Below are 19061 nucleotides of genomic sequence, written 5' to 3'. Positions count from 1 at the left end.
TTTCTGAACCCAATCCCTGGGAGGTTTAACTGGTTTGTCAAGGGCAAGCCACTAGTACAGCAGAAAATATTCTTCTAGAGCATTCTCACTGGTTTTTGTGGTCCCTTTTTGGATTAGGATCCTTCTCCCCGTTGCTGTTGTGCTTCATCCTAGAAGCAGTTGGTGGCATCTGGCCGCTCAGTGTGCCAACCGTGGTAAACTTGGTCAAGGTACCATGTGTGCTCTGAAGGGCTTTGTCATTGTCCTGCCAGTATTGGAAGGGGCAACAGCTTCTGTAGTAGAAAGAGATTTCAGGGTAAAACAATGTAATTTCTTAGTGATGTCCCTGTACAGCAGAGACCAGCCGATCGCTATCCATAGCAATCGGTGTCGTTGCTTTTTGCAGCGGGGTGATGCAGTATCAGCTCTAATGAACCGTACGCTCCTGAGTGTATAAAGCCATGGTGTATAAATCCCTTTCCTCCTGTTCAGCAGGGTTTATGCTGAATGGGCGACTGAAGTAGTCATAGCGCAGTGTCTGTACGTCCTGGATGTGTTGATGCAGGAGGGAAGAACTGACAGAACCTCGAGTCTCCTTTGATCCTTTTGAGCAAGATCTGAAAGCACATTCTGAAAGCACGCCCGTTGGTAGGTTTGCAGAGGTGGTAACATCAGGCGGTGACGATGATCTGCCTGGACCTACTGTGCAGCTCTTCCAAGGTTGCATCTTTGCTGGCGATGAAGTTAGAGTCTGGTTTTCTGTGGCTGTGGCCCAGAGCCAGAGTAACCATTTGCACAGGGAGAGCACTTGGAGATCTCTCCCCCTACCTGCCCACGCATTTTGATGAATCTTTTAGAAAGTTAAGAGCTCTGAGGTCCCTGCTCTCCGTCAGATTTGGTTGGAATTTAGCAGCTCCGTGAGGCTCGGTGATGGCTGGGCTCAGGAATAATCACACAGTCTTGTTCCTGTAAGAGGCAGGTTGAGATGGTTACCTGCTCATGTGGTGGATCCTGGGGAACGTTGGGCTTCCCTTCTTGACAGCTCCACTTCGATCCATGCTGGAGGGGACTGGTGATGCTCATCCACAGGCAGGATTTCTCTGCCGCCAGGAGAGAGACACTCCCTTTAATTAGGGAGGAAAGGGGGATCCTGATAAAAGATGCGTAAAATATTCACAAACAAAACCCAACAGAAAACCCTACGTAACGAATGCTGGTCTACCTGTATCAGCAGCTCTCCAGTGGCTGGCTAGAGCAAAACCTGGCACGCAGCCCTGCACTGGGGGTTTAATCTCTGGTCTGCGTGGGTGCACGTGGTCCTTTGGAAGGCCCCCGAGGAGAAGTGATGACGCAGGGCTTGTTTCTGAACACCACCATCGCTGAAGTGTGGTACTTGTCGTCTTAGGGATGTGGGAAGAGGGTTTCGCGTATCCACAATTACTCATCGGCACCAGAAGTATGTTTCCTGTTGTGGATTATTTAGTGACAGATGCCAACTGGCACCAAGGTGTTAATGTGAGCTCTTGACATTCTGCAAATTGTTTTGAGTTGGAGGGACTTGTTGGTTGCTCTTTCTATTAACACAATCATCTAAAGTGCTCTGGAAGATGCTTTGTGCTCGAGACACATCAATTTAGTCATGGAGCATAAGACATTTAAAGACAGTAATAGAATGAGGCAGAAGTAGGGGAAGAATTCAGTGGGGGGTAAAGCACAACACTGTTTGTTTTTCTTTTTTCCTTTTTTTAAGCCAGGGCTGAGCCCCAGTGGGAAACAAGACACTTGTGTCCTTCCTCTTCTTTGCCTAACCCACAGATATCTGTATCTACGTTGCTGGGGTGTCGAGTAGTTTGCGCAGTTAGCTGAGGAGCTGCAGCATATCTCCAGCAGCAGCAGAAGCTCTCTTATCAGCCGTGCATGTGCTTTCCCTGATGCAGTTTCCTTTATTTTAACTTGTGCCCAGATTTTCAGTGCGTTTGCCCTTGAAGCTTTGTGCTGCTGTTCCAGTGCTGGTGCCTGCAGGATGATTAATCGGAGTGACTGTGGGTCTGTGGACATGACCAACTGTGTCTTTCACTTGCAGATCTCACCAATATATTTGAATCGTTCCTGCCCCAGCTGCTGGCCTATCCTAACCCTATAGATCCTCTAAATGGTGACGCTGCAGCCATGTACCTCCACCGACCAGAAGAGTACAAACAGAAAATTAAAGGTAGGGGCGTAAATAACGTGTTGCAGAATGAGTGGCATTACTGTGATTCCACCCTGGGGGAATGGGGACCGTCTTTGCTGCGCATTTGCGTGTCAGTGCCCATTCCTGTCCATTACAGGGGCCCCGTTCATTTTAAATGGGGGCAGTCTGAAGTAAGGGGTGGTTGAACTGCTGCTGCGGTCTACGCAGTGTGTGGGGCAGGGGTTTTAAATCAATAGCAGACCCTAAGCAGGGAAGGCTGTAAGCAAACTGGGTTAGGATTCAACACAATTTTGAGAGATCGGAGAAACGATTCGGAAGAAAAGGGGTGCGACCGAAGAAGGGACAAGGAAAAGTGCTGAACTGAAACGGGAGCATCCAGTTGCACAATTACTGGATAGAAAGTGGCTTGTTGGCAGTTCTGTGGAAAGTGATCTGAGAGCAGCAATCAAGGAATCGGTAATGCTGTGGCAGAAAGCACTTTTGTATTGTGACAGAGCAGGAATTTTCTGTAAATGCCAAGTAATCCTTCCTTGCTACTTCCTACTCCAGCCGAGGCTTACCAGTGCGGTTCAAGGACTACCATTTAAGAAGGCTGCAGACCAATTAGTAAAGTCTGGCAGGGTGTAACAAGGGCAGATCGTCTTGAAGATGTGTCTTAAGAGGAGAGAGAGGAAGAATTGGAGGAGTTTAATCTAGAGGACCGAACGGGGTTATGAGCGTTGATGTGTCAAAGGTGCCCTCAAAGAGGAAGGGAATGATTTATCCTGTGATTAGTGTGAGCAGGATGTGGTCGCAGGCGTGTAACTCAGCTAGGGGAGCCCAGGCTAAACATTAACAGTGACTGGTGAGGGTAGGTGAGCGCTGCCAGAGCCGGTGAGGGTGCTGGTATGTCTGCTCCTGGAAGGGTTGGAAGGACATGTTAGACAAGGCTGAGAAATAGAGTCAGTACCTCCTTGGGATCAGGGAAGGCTCCCAGTAAGGACTCTCAAATACTTTTGGATAAGCCTGGCAATAGAAGGACTGTCCTAGCAAGCTGGTAAGTGAGACACAAATTGATTTAGTCTTGCAAACGTAGGATAAAAAATAAGAATTGCACTTTAAATTTGCTCTCTGCCTTTCCTAGAATCAGCTGCATGCAGACAGGAGCAGGGCACCATTTCCTGATGTGACAAGCCTATGGCAAAGCCCTGGCCTTTATTTCTCCCCTGATCCAGTGAACACAATCAGCGTTTAATCTAGTAGTGGGAAAGTTTACAGCCTTTGGCCCAGATTTGGTCTTCAACTAAGTTTTTGAGAGACCATGACCACGTGATTTTTTTGTTTGTTTGTTTGTTTTGTTACTGAATAACCGTAAGACTTGTTTGTCCGTGGGAGCTCTGCCAAAAAGGTTTGCAGGGCCTGTTCAACGATGAGAGCCTCCATGAGAGGAACGATCTAATCGTCCTCCCAGTGTAGCAGCTTTCCTAACGGAGCGTTGTGAAAGCTCGCTCGTGTTAGGAGAGCGCAGGTATCCCAGAAAGATGTGGAATTTGGCAGTGGAGTCCTTCCATCAGCTCTGCCACGTCACTCCGGAGTGGTTAAAACTCAAGTCACTTTGTTCTGATGCGAAATGATTCTTCATCAGCTGCAGTTTTTGTTTGAGGGTGGAACTACAAATGAGGCCAAGCAAAGCTGTGATTTAAATACTGAGTTTTTCAGCCCACTTTGCTTGACTCCTCTGACAGCTGCATGACAGGACTGTGAGAAAACTACCCTGCAGATCTAGCCTGCTCAGTTTCCTGAACTCCATTGCCTGTTTTTTCATATGAACAAGCTTCCAGGCAAAATGGTTTGTCAGAGAAAATCTCCAGGGCCAACACAAGGGACACTTTGGGTGTCCTCTATGCTTTAATGAAACAGCAATTAAAAAAGATGCAGCCTTGAAAAAAGCAAACAAACTGATGCTAGCCAACAGCAGGTGCTTCAAGAAAGAACTGAGGACATCCCTCAAGGAGGCTAAATGGGCTAGTCTGCTCCCTCTTTTCCATCCTGACAGTCAGGTACAGGCCGTGAAGATAATCTGGAAGGAGTTTTAAGTGCTTGCAACATGTCTCATGTTCCATATACCCAAGAGTCCTGCCTCTGCTGTCTCTTCCCAGGCTTGCATGACAAGTATAAGGTAGAGCTAAACACTGTCATTCCTCATATTGTAGCGTTTTTAAAAATAGCCTTGGACATGTTAAAATTGATGCAATGGATTGTAGCAGCTTCTCTGCTCTGGGAAGCGCAGTAGTGCAAATACATAATTTATTGCTGCTTTTCTTCATTTTTTAGTTATGAGCGCATAGCTGTTTGACATAGTGGTAGCGAAGAGATGGGCGTAGGCTTAGGGATGTGTCCCAAGGCTTGTAGTTCCTGTGATTCTCTGTATGAGACCCAAACAAGTCAGGATTTATCGTAGAACTTGTAAATGTCCATTAATATTACCAATATACAGCTGGAGACTGTGATTCTTAGCATTAGAGCCTTCAGGTAGATGAAGTAGTTCATGGCTACAGAGCCAAGCGCTCCTTTAAGATCTCCCTGACAGTCATAGAATCATTTAGGTTGGAAAAGACCTTTAAGATCATCCAGTCCAACCATTAACCTAACACTACCAAGTCCACCACTAAACCAGTTAAGGGTAGAGTAGCAATTTCATGTTTCCTGGCTTGGTGGCTGGATTATTTTTAATGAAAGTAAAAACTAGGAATTGTTAAGGTTGGAAAGGATCTCTAAGATCATCAGTCCAACCATCAACCCAACACCACCATGTCCACTAAACCATGTCCCAAAGTGCCACGTCTACCCGTTTTTTGAACAGTTGGTCCGATGACTTCCCTGATCACTGGCAGAGCACCAGAGGGTGGGCTTCAGATACACAAAAATGGCTCACCATTTGCTTGTGTTGAGCTGTTGGGAATTGGTGCTTAATTCCCGCATGTGCCACTTTTCTTTCTCTTTGGTAGGTATAATACGAAAACTTCTTTTGGGAGGGTGGCGGTGGTGAGAAACAGCAGCTGAAGGGTGCCAAGGGACAGGTTGAGTGTTTGCTGGGAGCAGAGGGCATCTCTGGGAGCAGTTCTCCCATCCCACGTGTCGGCTCTGAAGTTCCAGTAGAGTCCTTTGGAGCACCAGTATGGCTCACAGGCACGTACCAACTACAAGGCGTAACCGCAGGTTGTTTTTGTTGCTCCAGGGTTTAAAAACAGATAAATCAAAGCGATGTCTCCCTGGTAGGAATGGGTGCATCAAGGCTTTCCCTTCTTGAACAGGCTTCTGTGGAAGACAGTTTGTCAGTATTTAGATGTTGCAGTTTTCTTCCCTTGATAGGCTGAAGATCCAAGTTCAATACAGCTTCCAGCACAGAAGCTCCCTGGAAGTTTGACCTTTCCCAGATCAAACCTTCAGAAAAACCCAGCCCAGGGGCTTGGTAGCTTTCCTGGGTAGTAAAATGGCATTTTAAGTTTGAAGTGCTTCAAGTTGTGTTTTAGCTTAGGCTCAAGCAGACCTTTTCCAACAGGAAGAAACAGTGGCTTCCACGTCCGAATCTCCAGTAGCCCAGAGAGCACTTGAAGTAGTCAAGTGAAGAAGTGCTGCTGGCCTCCTGTCCTGCCACGGTCACTGGCTTGTGGCTACTGTGTTGGGCGACTCCCGAGGCAGCTACAGCGGTTGTTTAGGTGGGTTTCGGGTAGGCATAGAGGGAATATATTTCTAAGGTGCCCGGTAAAGGGCTGCCTTTGTCATCCACGGACATCCAAAGTCTTACAGCAAAGGAACTTGGGTTCCCTTTGCTGGATTGTGCAAGGAATAACAACTTATCCGGGAAAACATGCCTTTTCCAGAGGGAGATTAATTCTTGGAAAGCTATGGGAAGGGAGTAGCCGCTACAAGGATATGTCACGTCGCCATCCCACCTCCTTGGCTCTGCTTGTCATCTACTACCAACCCACCTTCCCATGTAAATTCTCTGAAGACATGCTGCTTTTTTGGGTCCCTCCTTCAGTTAGTCCCTCTCACCTTTAAACCATTAGGTGTCCCGCATGAATTCTTTTCACTTTGCAGTGTCCATCTCTTTTGGCAGATGGTCCCTGCCCCAGACTTTGCAACTCCTGTTCTCCGGTACAGGCAGGAGACGTGATCAGGCAGGGCCTAGGCTCCATGGTGACATAGGGAAAGCACCTTCCAAGAAGGGGGTTCTCAGTGGCCTGGCCCTGAAGATGGAGCACAGGGGTGCTTTTCTGTTGACACCACGTGGGCTCCAGCAGCCTGCGGGCAATCTGAGACCTTGAGCGCTCCGTGCTTCCCTGTGTTTACATAGCTGCCTTCAATACTTTATCAGTTCTTAACAAGTTCTTGTAAAACAGATTTGAACAGCTGCTTCTGTAGTCCGAGCGAGCAGGTTAATAATGTATATTGAATGGTCAGACTGAAGCTGCGTGCGTCATTACATGGAGAAGCTGAAGCTTCCATCCAGATCTCACAGCTTTTCCAGGGTGGAGCAGGTCTGCCAAGGCCACCAGCTGCTCCATCCTGGGAATTCTTCCATGAAGTGTTGGCTTTGGGTTGCTCTGTCCTTACTATACTCCTGAACCCAGAGTAACATGTTTGGGCTCAGTGTCCCTCCCTATGTCAGCTCCAGAAATGCGGAAGAACACCATGATGATGATGATGCAGATCTCTTGCAGAGTATTGTCCCTTCCACTAGGCTGAAGGATGGAAGTGCAGAGGGAAAGAGGGACAGCTTGAAGAACAGCCAGGCTCTGCAAAGCGCAGTCTTTAAAACCCGTGTTTGTAGCACTTGGTTATCTGGCATTAGATGCATCCTCCCGCAGCTTTGTCAGTGCATCCACCTGCCAATACGGTATGGAAGAAAAAGCAGTGATCAGTGCTCCCGGAGGAGAAATGCTCCTTGTGGACCTCGTTCCCTGCGAGGAATTAAAGAACATACAGTTGGGACGGCTGCTGGGCTGGGGCTGGGATGTGACATTCACGTTTCCGTGCGGGGGCTCATCTTTGAGCACAAAGGGATGGTGGTATTCCCTCTTTCTTCACTTTTTTGAATCCTGCTGTTTGGAGGAGGCTTTGTCGTATATTAGCACCTTCGTATCTGGAAAGGTAATGAGTTCGCAACTGAAATTCCCCAATGGCGGCGTGAGCACAACACCCCTCTCCTCCCCGGAGTGCGTGACCTGCGGTGTGGAGGATGTGCTGTCGGGATGCTGAGGTTACATCACTCCTTCATACTATGAAGCTGCTTTCTCAGTGTGTGGTGGGAAAGAGGAGGGAAATAAGAGGAAGACTTGAAGTTGAGGCTGTGTGCCCCTTCTTTAGCCCAGTTTTGTGCCAAGCTTTCAGCCCCGCTCCATTCTGCGCACCTACACGCGCGTAAGGAATGGGCTTTCTCTGCTCCAGGTAGCCTGCCTGCTGGGGACACCAGCCCCTCCTTGGACCTCTGAGGGGACACTGTGGGAGCCTCCTGCAGCCACGAAGGAAGGAAAGGGATTGCCAGACTCAGTCTGACTGATCCGATCTGCTTCGCGTTGCCTTTTTGCTCTGTCCCTCTGCACAGAGGTGACCGTGGAAGCCGCACAAGCCACGGTTGGCAGCGGTTACTTTACCTCCTTGCAGGAATCCCAGTAAACCAGTTTTCCCACTTGCCCTGCAGCTTTCTGCTTTGCTCCTGGCTGAAGCTCAAGGTGTTGATCTGGGTGCCTAGAGCCAGTGTGGCTTGGACCCCGCTGTGAGACACGGTTTCCGTTGGTGACCTGCAGCGCGGTGGCCCTGCTCCCCGGGGAGAGCTCCCTGCGGGTCCTCAGCTAATCCTATGGCTGCTGTCTGATGTGGCGCAGGTTGCAAGAGTTGTGCTTTGAAAACAGGGCCTGGGGGGCAGATCTGTGTTTATTTCAAGGCTGGGGAAGGGAGCTTTTGGGTTGTTTTTTTTTAAAAAGAAAAGTGCAGCTATTCCTGCAGTAGTCTTCTGCTCTGCTTTCTCTGTCCATCCTTCCTTAAACTCGTGGAAGTTTAGTCTGGCTGTCAGCTTGGCTTCAGTGATGGTTGTTCTGTGCTATCGGTTTCAACTCTCAGACCTTCATTTCTTAAAGTCAGGCTATATAGTGACATCTTGATGGCTTTTTAGGCTTGTTCTCTAGGTCACCACTGTAGCTCCTATTTTGGCAGTAAATTGAATCCTATCCTATTAAGAGATAGACCATACCGGGGAAGACTTAAGTTGTTTCCAGCTACGAGTGTGCGTGATGCTGACATAGGAGCCCTGGGATTGTATTTATTTTCGAGGGTCTCGCATGTCTCTAAGGTTTCCATCAGCTGTTTTCACATGCTGTTGGGCCACGCCGCCTTTGTTCTGAGAAATATGGTAACCTGTATGACTTATCAAACGTGACGTGACCCAACCAGCCGTTAGTCGTAGTTCACCCATCCTCTGACTGTTGAATATACGCCGCTTATATGTCTTTTCTTTTCTGTCACATGCAGAATACATTCAGAAATATGCAACAGAAGAAGCACTAAAAGAACAGGAAGAAGGCACCGGGGACAGCTCATCTGAGAGCTCCATGTCCGACTTCTCGGAAGATGAGGCTCAGGATATGGAGTTGTAGTAGAAGAGGCAACCTGCTTTTCAGAGAGACTCTAATTTCCTAACCATGAGAAGCAGACTATAATATTCATATTTAAACAAAGCAATTTTTTTTATTACTAAACAGGTTTTTATGAATAATAGCATTGATATATATATATCACCCTTTAGATCTTGATTTTCTTGGTCATTTCTCGAACCTGAGGTGCATAGCATATTCCCACATTCCATTTTGGTAGCAATATGCAGCCCGAATGCATGCATTCAAATTCCATTTGGCCAAGTCAACTTGTGTGCTACTGAACTGTCAGCTAAAACAGCTGCCCTGGTAGGTAGGGAGTTAGCAAAAAGATGTTTGCTTTCTTATCAATGTTTCCAAAGACACCACCTTGGATGCTAACGTGGAACAGCGTTTTCTCAAAGTGTAAAATCTGGGGGATGATATACTAACCGTGTAGATCAGACAGTGGAATAAAAGGTGCTCCTTCAGGTCAACCTTGCTGATCGTATTTTATGTGGAGGCACATTTAAAAAAAAAAAAAAAAAGAAAAAAGAAAAACAAACAATACAAATGCATGGAGCTATTCAGAGCATTGAAGCTTAAAAATTTTGACTTGGATTTTAAGTCCGTTTTTATATGTGGACTCCTGCCTGCCCTTCTGAACTGTAGGGACTGACAACCACTGGTCTATTTGTTTTTGGGACTTTTGAAAGCCTTCATCTGGATGTTATTCACTTTCTTGGTCTGGATTACGAGCTGTTCCCTTTTCGGGAGGGGAAAAAAAAAAAAAAAACCCAACCACAAACGATGCTCTTTGAACAGTGCTTTGATTTAGCTGGAGCACATGTGAAGTCAAACTCTTACTTTGTCATAGTTTTGAAACTGCTGCCCTTTAATGGCTTCAAGTTTGCTTTTTTTTTTTTCTCTCTTGCTTGAAGTATGGTTTAAACACCTCGCAAACACTCTCCAACTCCTAAGAGGGTCCTCTGACCAGATGGATTAGCCTTGCTGAGAGCTTCAGATCCACGAAGATTGGCCCATTGGCTGTAGTCCACGAATCCATCGGCACTGATTTTATTTTCCTTCCCCCCCCCCCCCCCCCCCCCTTCTGCAGCAGCTTGGTTAGCCATCTGCTTGTGTGTGTACAACAGGATTAAAATTTCTTAAAAGTTAACAAAGAATATGATCTAGAAAAAAAAAAAAAGAGATGAATAAAAAAAGCCTAAAAGTACCAATTGAGGAAGCAAGTGAATCTGCTCTGTTTTGTTTTGTTTTTCCAGGGTGCTTCTGAATTGAAATGTTGATTTCTCCTGGTGTCTTTCAGCAAGCTGAGATTTTGTTTGTTTGTTTGTTTTAACGCTATGAAATCTGATATAGTAAATGTCTACCTGGGATGCCGGTATACTTGAATTTGGATAATTGTGCATTGGAGATTCAAACTAAGATGGACTTTTAAAGCTGAATGTTACCTGCTGTATTCTTTTGGGGTTTTTTGGAGGGGTTTGGACAAGATGTTTTAAGTTGTGGTGCAACCTACAGGACAGTACACGGAAAAAATCAACCCACCCTGAGCAACTCTTGAGCAGAGTTTTGAATGTCAGACTGGTACATTTGTCATTTTCCTAGAATTGGGTTTGGTTTGTTGTTTTTTTTTTTTTTTTTTCTCTTTGGAAATGCCACCAAGATTTGAGTCATTGGGGTTGGAAGGTTACAATCCTATTTCTAATTCATAAAGCACAATCAATTTATTTTTTTCTTTTGGGGGAAAAAAAACCACCACAAAACAAAACTCTTAAAGTACCACTTTGCTTTAGCATGATTTTCCTTAATAAAAATATACCAAGGATTTCCTTTATGTTAATTACGGGCATGAAGCAAAGGTTTTTCCTCTCCTTTTTTCCCTTTTTATTTTAAAGCAGTAATGTTAGGGCTGTGGCTAGTGACTGTGCTGAAGTTCTCTATCTAGCATTTGTGGCTTGTCGGAAGGGTAATATTAACTATTTAACATGTAATGGTGTACTTAACTCTTATCTAGCACGCTGTTTTTTCTCATTACTTTGGGGAGGGAGGGGCCACGTTTTGCTGGCACTGTTTAACTTGCTTACCTGCTGACCTAGCAGTTTGCTTGTGCTATAACCTTTACTGTAGGTGCTACTTAGGAGTAGAGTAAGTGCTGGGTGGTGATATCAGTTTAAAAGATTTAAAAAAAAAAAAAAAAAAAAAAAAGGACAAAAAACCCCCAAAAAAATCATAATAAAAATTTGTATTTTTTCAATATTGTATAAAAATAGTGTTCTAATTACCTCATCCCCCTTCCTTTGCAGGTTTTTCTTCCCCGTCACTCCATCCCCTAACTCGGATTTAGTGCATCAAACTGCTCGCCCGTTCCCCCTTCCTTTTGTGAAACGTATATTCTGCTAAACTGGGATTCCCCCAAAAAATACCAGCAAAGCCGCAGTTTGCCGGGGCCAGCTCCTGACCCGGGCGCGAGGACGCAGCGGGGCTCGTGGAGCTCGTCCAAGCCGTGCGGGCTGGCGGCTCAACGGCTCTAGAGCCACGAAAACGCGTGGCCCCAGCTCTTTCCGATGTTCCCGAGATGTGGCAAAACTTACCGCCCCGGCGCAGAGGGTTGCCCTGTGCCCGGCGGCGGTGGAGAACCCGGCTGCCAAAAAACGTCTGTCCTGGATGGAAGATGCTTCTAGGGGCTGAGGTGGACTGGGATCCACTCTGCAGGTCGGGAACACCTGCTCCTGGTCGCCTTGCACCCCTCTGCTTCTTCCCCTCCATCATTTTTCACCTTTTTTTTTTTTTTCTTCCAAATCTCCCTCCTTCTCCCAAAAGAAACTTCCCAACCCCAAACAGTTTGTAAATAAAACTACACCTACGTAGTCTGGAAGAAAAGGTGGAGCCATATTGCAGTGAGATAGCTCTTTTTTTGGTCACCCTTAGGGTTTTTTTTCCCCTTCTTCTTCAGAAAACAGTGGTGGTGTCACCTTGTGCTCTGTCAGGATGATGGGAATTTCTCAGCCAGCCTGTGGTGGACCCCAGGTTGAGTTCCCCGCTACCAAAACTTGCCACAGCCCCTCGGCGCTGTTTCGGAAACAATCTTTGGCTTCTATTCCTGTAATCTTTTTGTCGTCGAGGTTTTTGCGTGATGTGAAAAGCCGAGTTGCCGTGTCCCTCGATGGTGGCACCTGGTGCCTTGGGGCTGGTCGCTCACCCTCCGTGCCGAGTTTTCCCTGACCCACGGGTCGGTTTTAGCAGATGCAGAAGGATGCCGGCGCGGGGACGGGTTGGAGCAGAGCTTTGCCATCAGCCTGGTAGGGCAGAGGCTTTTCCGCCTGCCTCCGCCGTGTCCGTGGTTGAACCCCAACCCATCTCTTCTTCACGTGTCTACCCATCTCTGAACGCGTGCCGGAGAGACGGGGCTCCCCTTCCCACCCCTGCCTGGCACGTGTCGTCCGTCGGCAGGGACCCTCCTCTCAGACCATCGGGAAGGCTGGGAGGTGTTTGATGACTTTCTCTTTTATTTTTTTGCTGCTTTTTCTTCTTTGCTCATCCAAGTTCTGCTGGCACTTTAGCAGGGGTGTTTGCAGCATGAGAAATGGCCACGATTTTACTGCCTGTGTTTGGTACCTATCGTGTGATACTTGAAGAGATGAGGGGTGTTTTGCCCTTTCTTTGAGTCAGCTCTTTTTTTTTTTTTTTTTCTTTTTTCTCCTCTTTTTCTTGCGTTGTTGATGTAGTGGGCACATCTACCACCCTGACAAAATGCCTCTTCTCTAAGAGTATAACCTCTCCAATAGTTGTGTATAATTAAAGAACTGTAAACTTTTTTTAAAATAAAATATGTATATACCTTGAAGCTTGGCTGGTGCTTGATCGCCGAGAGCTTGGGCTTGCAGGAAAGACCCTGGACCTTGCGCTGTTGACTCTGCATCCCACCGCAGCTTCACCCATGGCCCAACTATGTCAGATCAAAGCTGTCCCGGGGCATCTTCTGCCTGGAGATGATCTGCTGGAGGTGGAAGCAGAGGTTGTTGCACACACCCAACGTGCTGATGGTAGCGCTCGGGGTAGCCGGCTCCTTCCCCAGCTAAATGCAAGCGGCTGGGTGATGTCCTTCCATGCCCAGTGACCGCGGCCAGGGCACCGAAGCTGATTTTTAGGGTCATGGGCTGGAAATGAGGGATCGGTGCAACCACGAGGCATCCGTCCCTCCCCATCCCTCCACCTGCGCAGCCTCGTAGGGTGGATTTCTTTCGAGGTTTCTTCTTGCAGCAGGACAAGTCATTACAGGTAACACTGCCCCAGATGCTGCAGCTGTCGTGGGAGCTGCGTTTGGTGTCCTGGGTTGGTAATTATGGCAGAGGTGGCTGTTTTCTGTATAATCACAGATAATTTTGGCTTGATGTTATGTGGGGATTGAGATAGAATCATAGAATCATCGAATTGTTGAGGTTGGAAAAGACCTTTAAGATCATCCAGTCCAACCATTAACCAACCTAACACTACCAAGTCCACCGGGATGGGATGGGGAGTGGGAGAGGTTCAAGGAACCCCGAGTTGGCGTTTTGGGGCTGTGGGTGAGCCAGGGAAGGGGACAACAGCCTGGCACATAGCTTGCCCTCATCCTGGTTTAACTTGCCGCACCTACTGTCCCAAATTTGCTGGAGCTGAGTGAGACCTTCCTCCCCATCCTCCTCCTCCCCGTACCCCTCCCTTGCTCCAGCCAGGGCTGTTTGTCACCCTAGGACCCAGCTTGGGGACAGGGTGGCGGGTCCGTGTCATGCCAGTGCCACCTGCTGCCAGCACCCAGCCTGGCAGCCCTGCGCACCTTTGGGTGATGCTGGGGGGGGGGTGGTGGTGGTGGTGGTGGTGGTGGTGCACCCCATCCCAGTGCCACCTCTTGAGGCCACCAGCCCTCTGGGCTCTGCCCCTTGCCCTGGGGAGGGAGCAGGGAAGCGGGGACAGTCCCATACCCCCATCCTTGCTGTGTCCCCCCCTTTTTGGGACAACTTTTAGGGCCGGCTGGGGGGTGGCACTGTCCCCTCTGCCCAGCAGGTGGCCCCCGTGCCACACCAGTAGCCTCCCACTCTGCCCAGTACAGGGCAGAGCTGGCCCCGGTGCTGGGTTCCCTCCCTGTCCCCATCGCTGCTCCGTCCCCTGGGTGCCAAGTGCCACCCACCCTCCTCCCTCGGGGTCTGGGGCTCGGCTGGGCCTGGCCCCGGGTGGTGGGTGCTGCTTGGAGGGCTCGGTGCTGGGGTGACAGAGGGGACAGGGACGCATAGCTGCTGGCGGGAGCACCTGGGGGGCCTCATCCTGCCCCATCTCTGTCCATGGGGCATCAAAGGGCAAAGCACTGAGCCTGGGCCACCCCCCCGGGCTCTGGGTGCCATCACCATGGGGCTCTGGGTGCCATGCCCAAGAGCTTTTGGGTGCCATCCCCATGGGACTCTGGTTGCTGCCACCATAGGAACTCGGGTGCCATCCCCATGGGACTCTGGTTGCTGCCACCATAGGAACTTGGGTGCGAGCGGGTGCCATCCCTGTGGGGTTCTGGCTGCTGTGCCCAAGGGGCTTTGGGTGCTATCCCCAAGGTAGTCTGGTTGCCATCACCACAGGGACTTGGGTGCCATCCCTACAGGGCTCTGGGTGCCATGCCCAAGGTCCTTTGGGTGCCATCCCCATGGGACTCTGGTTGCCATCACCACAGGGCCTTGGGTGACACCCCTGTGGGGCTCTGGGTGATGTGCCCAAGGGGCTTTGGGTGCCATCCCCATGGGGCTCTGGGTGCTGTGCCCAAGGGGCTTTGGGTGCCATTCCCGTGGGACTCGTTGCCGCCACCATAGGGCCTTGGGTGCCATCCCCATGGGGCTCTGGGTGCCATGGCCAAGATGCTTTGGGTGCCATCCCATGGAACTCTGGTTGCTGCCACCATAGGAACTTGGGTGTCATCCCCAAGGTGCTCTGGTTGCCATCATCACAGGGACTTGGGTGCCATCCCCATGGGGCTCTGGGTGCCATCCCTGCGGGACTCTGGGTGTCATGCCCAAGGGCTTTAGGGTGCCATCTCCATGGGACTCTGGTTGCTGCCACCACAGGGCCTTGGGTACCATCCCCAAGGGGCTCTGGTTGCTATCACCACAGACTAGGGTGCCATCACCACGGGGCTCTGGGTGTCATGCCCAAGGGCTTTTGGGTGCCATCCCCACAGGACTCTGGTTGCTGCCACCATAGGGACTTGGGTGCCATCCCCATGGGGCTCGGGGTGCCATCCCTACGGGGCTCTGGGTGCTGTGCCCAAGGGGCTTTGGGTGCCATCCCCATGGGACTCTGGGTGCCACTCCCATGGGACTCTGGGTGCCACTCCCATGGCCACGGACCCCCCCTGTGACGGAGGGGGGCAAGCCAGCGCTGGCAGGTGCTCAGGGTTCTGGTCCTGGAGCTGCTCACAGGGTGAGCGGGGTGTTCCCTCCCGTCCCAGCTTTGTCCCCGTGCAGGGTGCCAGAACCTTCCACCGTGAGAACCGCTCCCCATCCCCCTTTGGGACCCGAAGGACCCTGGGGGCTGGCCCGGCCGAGGGGTGCTGCACACCCATCCGGATGTGACCCCAAGGGATGCCAGCACTGCAGCCTGGCCCCGGCCACCAACCCCGGGGGGGGGACATGTGCACCTCCGAACCCAAGCGGGCACTGAGCCGGGCCACTTGCGGTGACCCCAAGGACCACGGGGGACACCTGAGCCCCCTCCGCCTGCCCCGCGCCAGCTCCAGTTACGGCCCGAATTGTTCCTCCCGGCTGGAAGAAATGCCGTCAGCGCCGGCGGATCAGTGGCCATTACTAATGCATGATATTCCGGCGGGAGACGGCTGTGCCCGACCCCCCGTGGCAGGGCTGGGCCCCCCCCCCCAAACCGCCTGCACCCCTCAGGGAGGACAGAAGGGACAGAGCCAGGTTTGGGGAAGGGTCTTGCTCCCTCCTTGCATCATGCGGGCCCTGAACGCCGGCTCAGGCCAGCGCTGGACGTGCCTGTCCGACGCAGCAGGCCAGGGCCTGGCAAACACGCGTGCCCGGCTGGAGTGTGAGCACGGTGGGGCTGGGGCCGTGGCCACGCTGCCAAATGGGACTTGTCCGAGAAGGACCCCGGCACCCCCGCCACATCCCAGGCGACCGGGAGTGGTCCTGCAGAGGACGTTCACAGCTCGGTGCATGTTTGATGACAAATCTCGCTGTTTCCCCATAACCGCTGATTCTGGCCCATTTGCAGCCGGCATTTCTTCCTCCCCGCTTTGCTCCTTCCCAGTTTTTAGCTCTTCCTCCCAAACGCCTCCCTTTTACCCCCCAGTTTTCCTCTCCTCAGCTGAGCGCGGTGATGCCCAACCTGGCAGCATCACCCCTTGGCCACCCCAGACCAGGATCCCCCACAGAACCAGGATGGTCCAACCCACGGGGGTGGGATGCTTATCCCTGCGCATCCCACCTCAGGGTGATACCCATCAGGATGAACAACGGTGACCACCTCCCCATCCCTGAGCTTCAAGCCCATTTTTAAGCCAGGATCTCATGTTGGGGGGGGGGGGGGATTTTGCCAGCACCAGCCTCACCAGTGCCATAAAACCTGCTGGGGAGGGCTCCCCAGCTAATGTACTTCGGTTGCGCTCCCTCATCCCTCTGCATCAATATTGCATTATCGTTTCCATCCCCATCTGAGCCCAAGCGAGGAGCTGTGGAAAGAAACCCGGCCCCGGCCGAGCCCCTGCACTGAGCACCACCAGGTCTCAGCACCAGCGGGGCGGCTTTGCCCAACCCCCGCCACCTTTCCAGAGGCTCTTCCAGGTCCATTCGCATTAAATATTCTTTTGAGAAACAAAAGAAGACGATGTAAATTTTTAAACAGGGCCATTTGCTCCGCTCGGTTTACACGGGCCGAGGCCTCGATGAAATTTCGGCCGTACCTTCCTGGAGCCGAAATATTGATGGTACGGGGGAGAGGGATGAGCTTGGCGCCGAGGAGCCCCATGCTGTGCTTGGGTTGGCACCAGGCAGGCCATCCATGGTGCCTTCCGGCTCTTGGGAACCATCCTGGGGCCTCAGGGACCATCTCTGGTCATGGGGACCTTCCCAGGTGCCTCCTTGCTTGGGGACCATCCCGGGGTCTTCAGGACCATTCAAGGTGCCTCCCTGCTTGGGAACAGTCCTGGGGACCATCCAAGGTGCTTCCCTGCTTGGTGATCATCCTGGCATCTTGGAGATCACCCTGGGTTCTGGGAACCCTCTGGGGGGTGCTTCCCTGCTTGGGGACCATCCCAGAGTCTCCAGGACCACCCTGCACTCTTGGGGACCATCCTTTCTCCTGGGAACGGACCATCCAAGGTGCCTCCCTGCTTGAGAACATCCTGGAGTCTGGGGGGACCATCCCTGAGCATGGGGACCATCCAAGGTGCCTCCCTGTTTGAGGACCATGCCTGAGTCTCAGGGACCATCCCAGGTTCTTGGGGACCACCTGGGGAGCCTGCCTGCATGGGGACCATCCTGGAGTCTTGGAGACCATCCCAGGGTCTGGGGACCATCCAGGGTGTCTCCCTACTTGAGGACCACCCCAGAGTCTCAGGGAGCACCCCAGGCTCTTGGGAACCATCCTGGGCTCTTGGGGACCATCCTTGCCCCTGAGGACCATCCAAGGTGCCTCCCTGTTTGAGGACCATGCCTGAGTCTCAGGGACCATCCCAGGCTCTTGGGGACCACCTGGGCTGCCTCCCTGCATGGGGACCATCCTGGGGTCTTGGAGACCATGCCAGGGTCTGGGGACCATCCAGGATGCCTCTTTGCTTGGCAGCCATCCTGGGGTCTTGGCAGCCATCCTGGGGTCTTGGCAACCATCCTGGGGTCTTGGGGACCATCTTGGGCTCTTGGGGGCCATCCCAGGTCTTGGGAACCATCTGGTGTGCCTCCCTGCTTGGGGACCACCAGAGTGCATCCCCGCTCAGGGACCATCTCAGGGTTTGGGATGCATCCTGGGGAACCACCCAGTGTCCCTCCTTTCTCCAGCACCCCCCTGGGTGCCACAGCCACCAGTGTCCCCAGCACATCCCCATCCCCAGCACGGAGCCGAGCTCAGCACCATCCTGGGTGACCCCCCCCAAAATCCAGCACCCTCACCCCAGCCCAGCCCTCTCTTCCTGCTTCCCCCCAACCTCTCTTGGGGGGCTGCTCCCCACCACCCCCCCCCCGTGCTTCACAGCCGCAAAACGCCTCTTCCCAAGGGGTTTGGCCCCCCCCCAAAAAAAAAATCCAGGAGGCACCGACCAGCTTCTCCCACCCTCCAGCCCTGCGGCCTGCGGCAACCCGATCCCGGTCCCAGCGGGCAGCCTGGCCCCAAACTGGTCGGGCTGGTTTGCGGCACTGGAGCCCAGTGCTGCACAGACACCTTTTTTTTTTTTTTTTTTTTTTTTGGGGGGGGGGGGTGTCCCCTGTAGTGACACCCCCCCCATATATCTCTATACTTTTATATATATTTTGCATCTGTGCATTGGGTGTTTGCATGGGATTGGGGGGGGATTTAATTTTGAGGGGGTGATTTGGGGGAGGTGATATAATTTTAGGGGAGAAGGGATGTAATTTCAAGGGGGGGGGTAATTTTAGGGCGGGGTGTAGTTATGTAGTTTTAAGGGGGGGGGCACCGCTGCAAGCCATCCCCGTGGCTCCAGAGCGGGGGCAAGGCGGCGGGGGGCGACCCCTCCATCCCCCTGGGGCCAACCGGGGACCCATTGCCACCCCCTCTCCGTGGCCATCACCCCCCCACCCCCCCATCCACGCAACCAGCAGCGGGGGTCGTGCCCCCCGCCCATCCCCGTCCCCTCGGGGCGGCAGCTGCGGGCGCGGCGGCCCCTCTCGGGTTGCGGTCCTGGGTGTGTGGGGGGGGTCGGGATCATTTTCCGTCCTTTCCACGAGGAAAAGGGGGGGGTGGGAAACCGGATCGGCGGCGGCGGGGGGGGCTCAGGTGCGGGGCCGGGCTCCCGCCGGTGTCCGGTATCCGACAGCCGGTGAGCGGCCCCGACGGCGGCCCCGGGGCGGGCCGGGCCCGCTTATAAAAAGCCACCCCCCCCAAAAACAAAAAAAAAGGGGGGAAAGCCTGTTGGGGCTCAACCTTCCCGCCCCCCCCCGCCCCGGCTCCCAGCTCCCTGCCCGCCGCCGGGACGGAGCCGCCCGCCCCGAGGCCGCGGTGATGGGCGGGGCGCTGCCTTCCCACCCCCATTAAGGGCCGGGAGA

The 19061-nt window shown here is 52.2% G+C and overlaps 1 protein-coding gene across 6 annotated transcripts in view; it reads left to right on the top strand.

Moving 5' to 3' along the window:
- Window positions 1-12655, top strand: part of UBE2H (ubiquitin conjugating enzyme E2 H) — a 55646-nt gene extending 42991 nt beyond the window's left edge. For 5 of the 6 annotated variants that reach the window (XM_075718860.1, XM_075718869.1, XM_075718851.1 and 2 more), the window contains 2 exons: window positions 2063-2191; window positions 8687-10253. In XM_075718860.1, the coding sequence (XP_075574975.1) occupies window positions 2063-2191; window positions 8687-8811 (254 nt within the window). In that variant the 3' untranslated portion in view covers window positions 8812-10253. Of the gene's footprint in view, window positions 1-2062; window positions 2192-8686; window positions 10396-11114 lie in introns of those variants that run through there. The other variant, XR_012831503.1, reaches the window with a different exon arrangement.
- The last annotated feature ends 6406 nt before the right edge of the window (window positions 12656-19061 follow it).

Source organism: Pelecanus crispus, chromosome 1 (genome assembly GCF_030463565.1).
Source record: "Pelecanus crispus isolate bPelCri1 chromosome 1, bPelCri1.pri, whole genome shotgun sequence".
Taxonomy (NCBI): Eukaryota; Metazoa; Chordata; class Aves; order Pelecaniformes; family Pelecanidae; genus Pelecanus; species Pelecanus crispus.
This window is presented reverse-complemented; position numbering and strand designations above follow the sequence as displayed.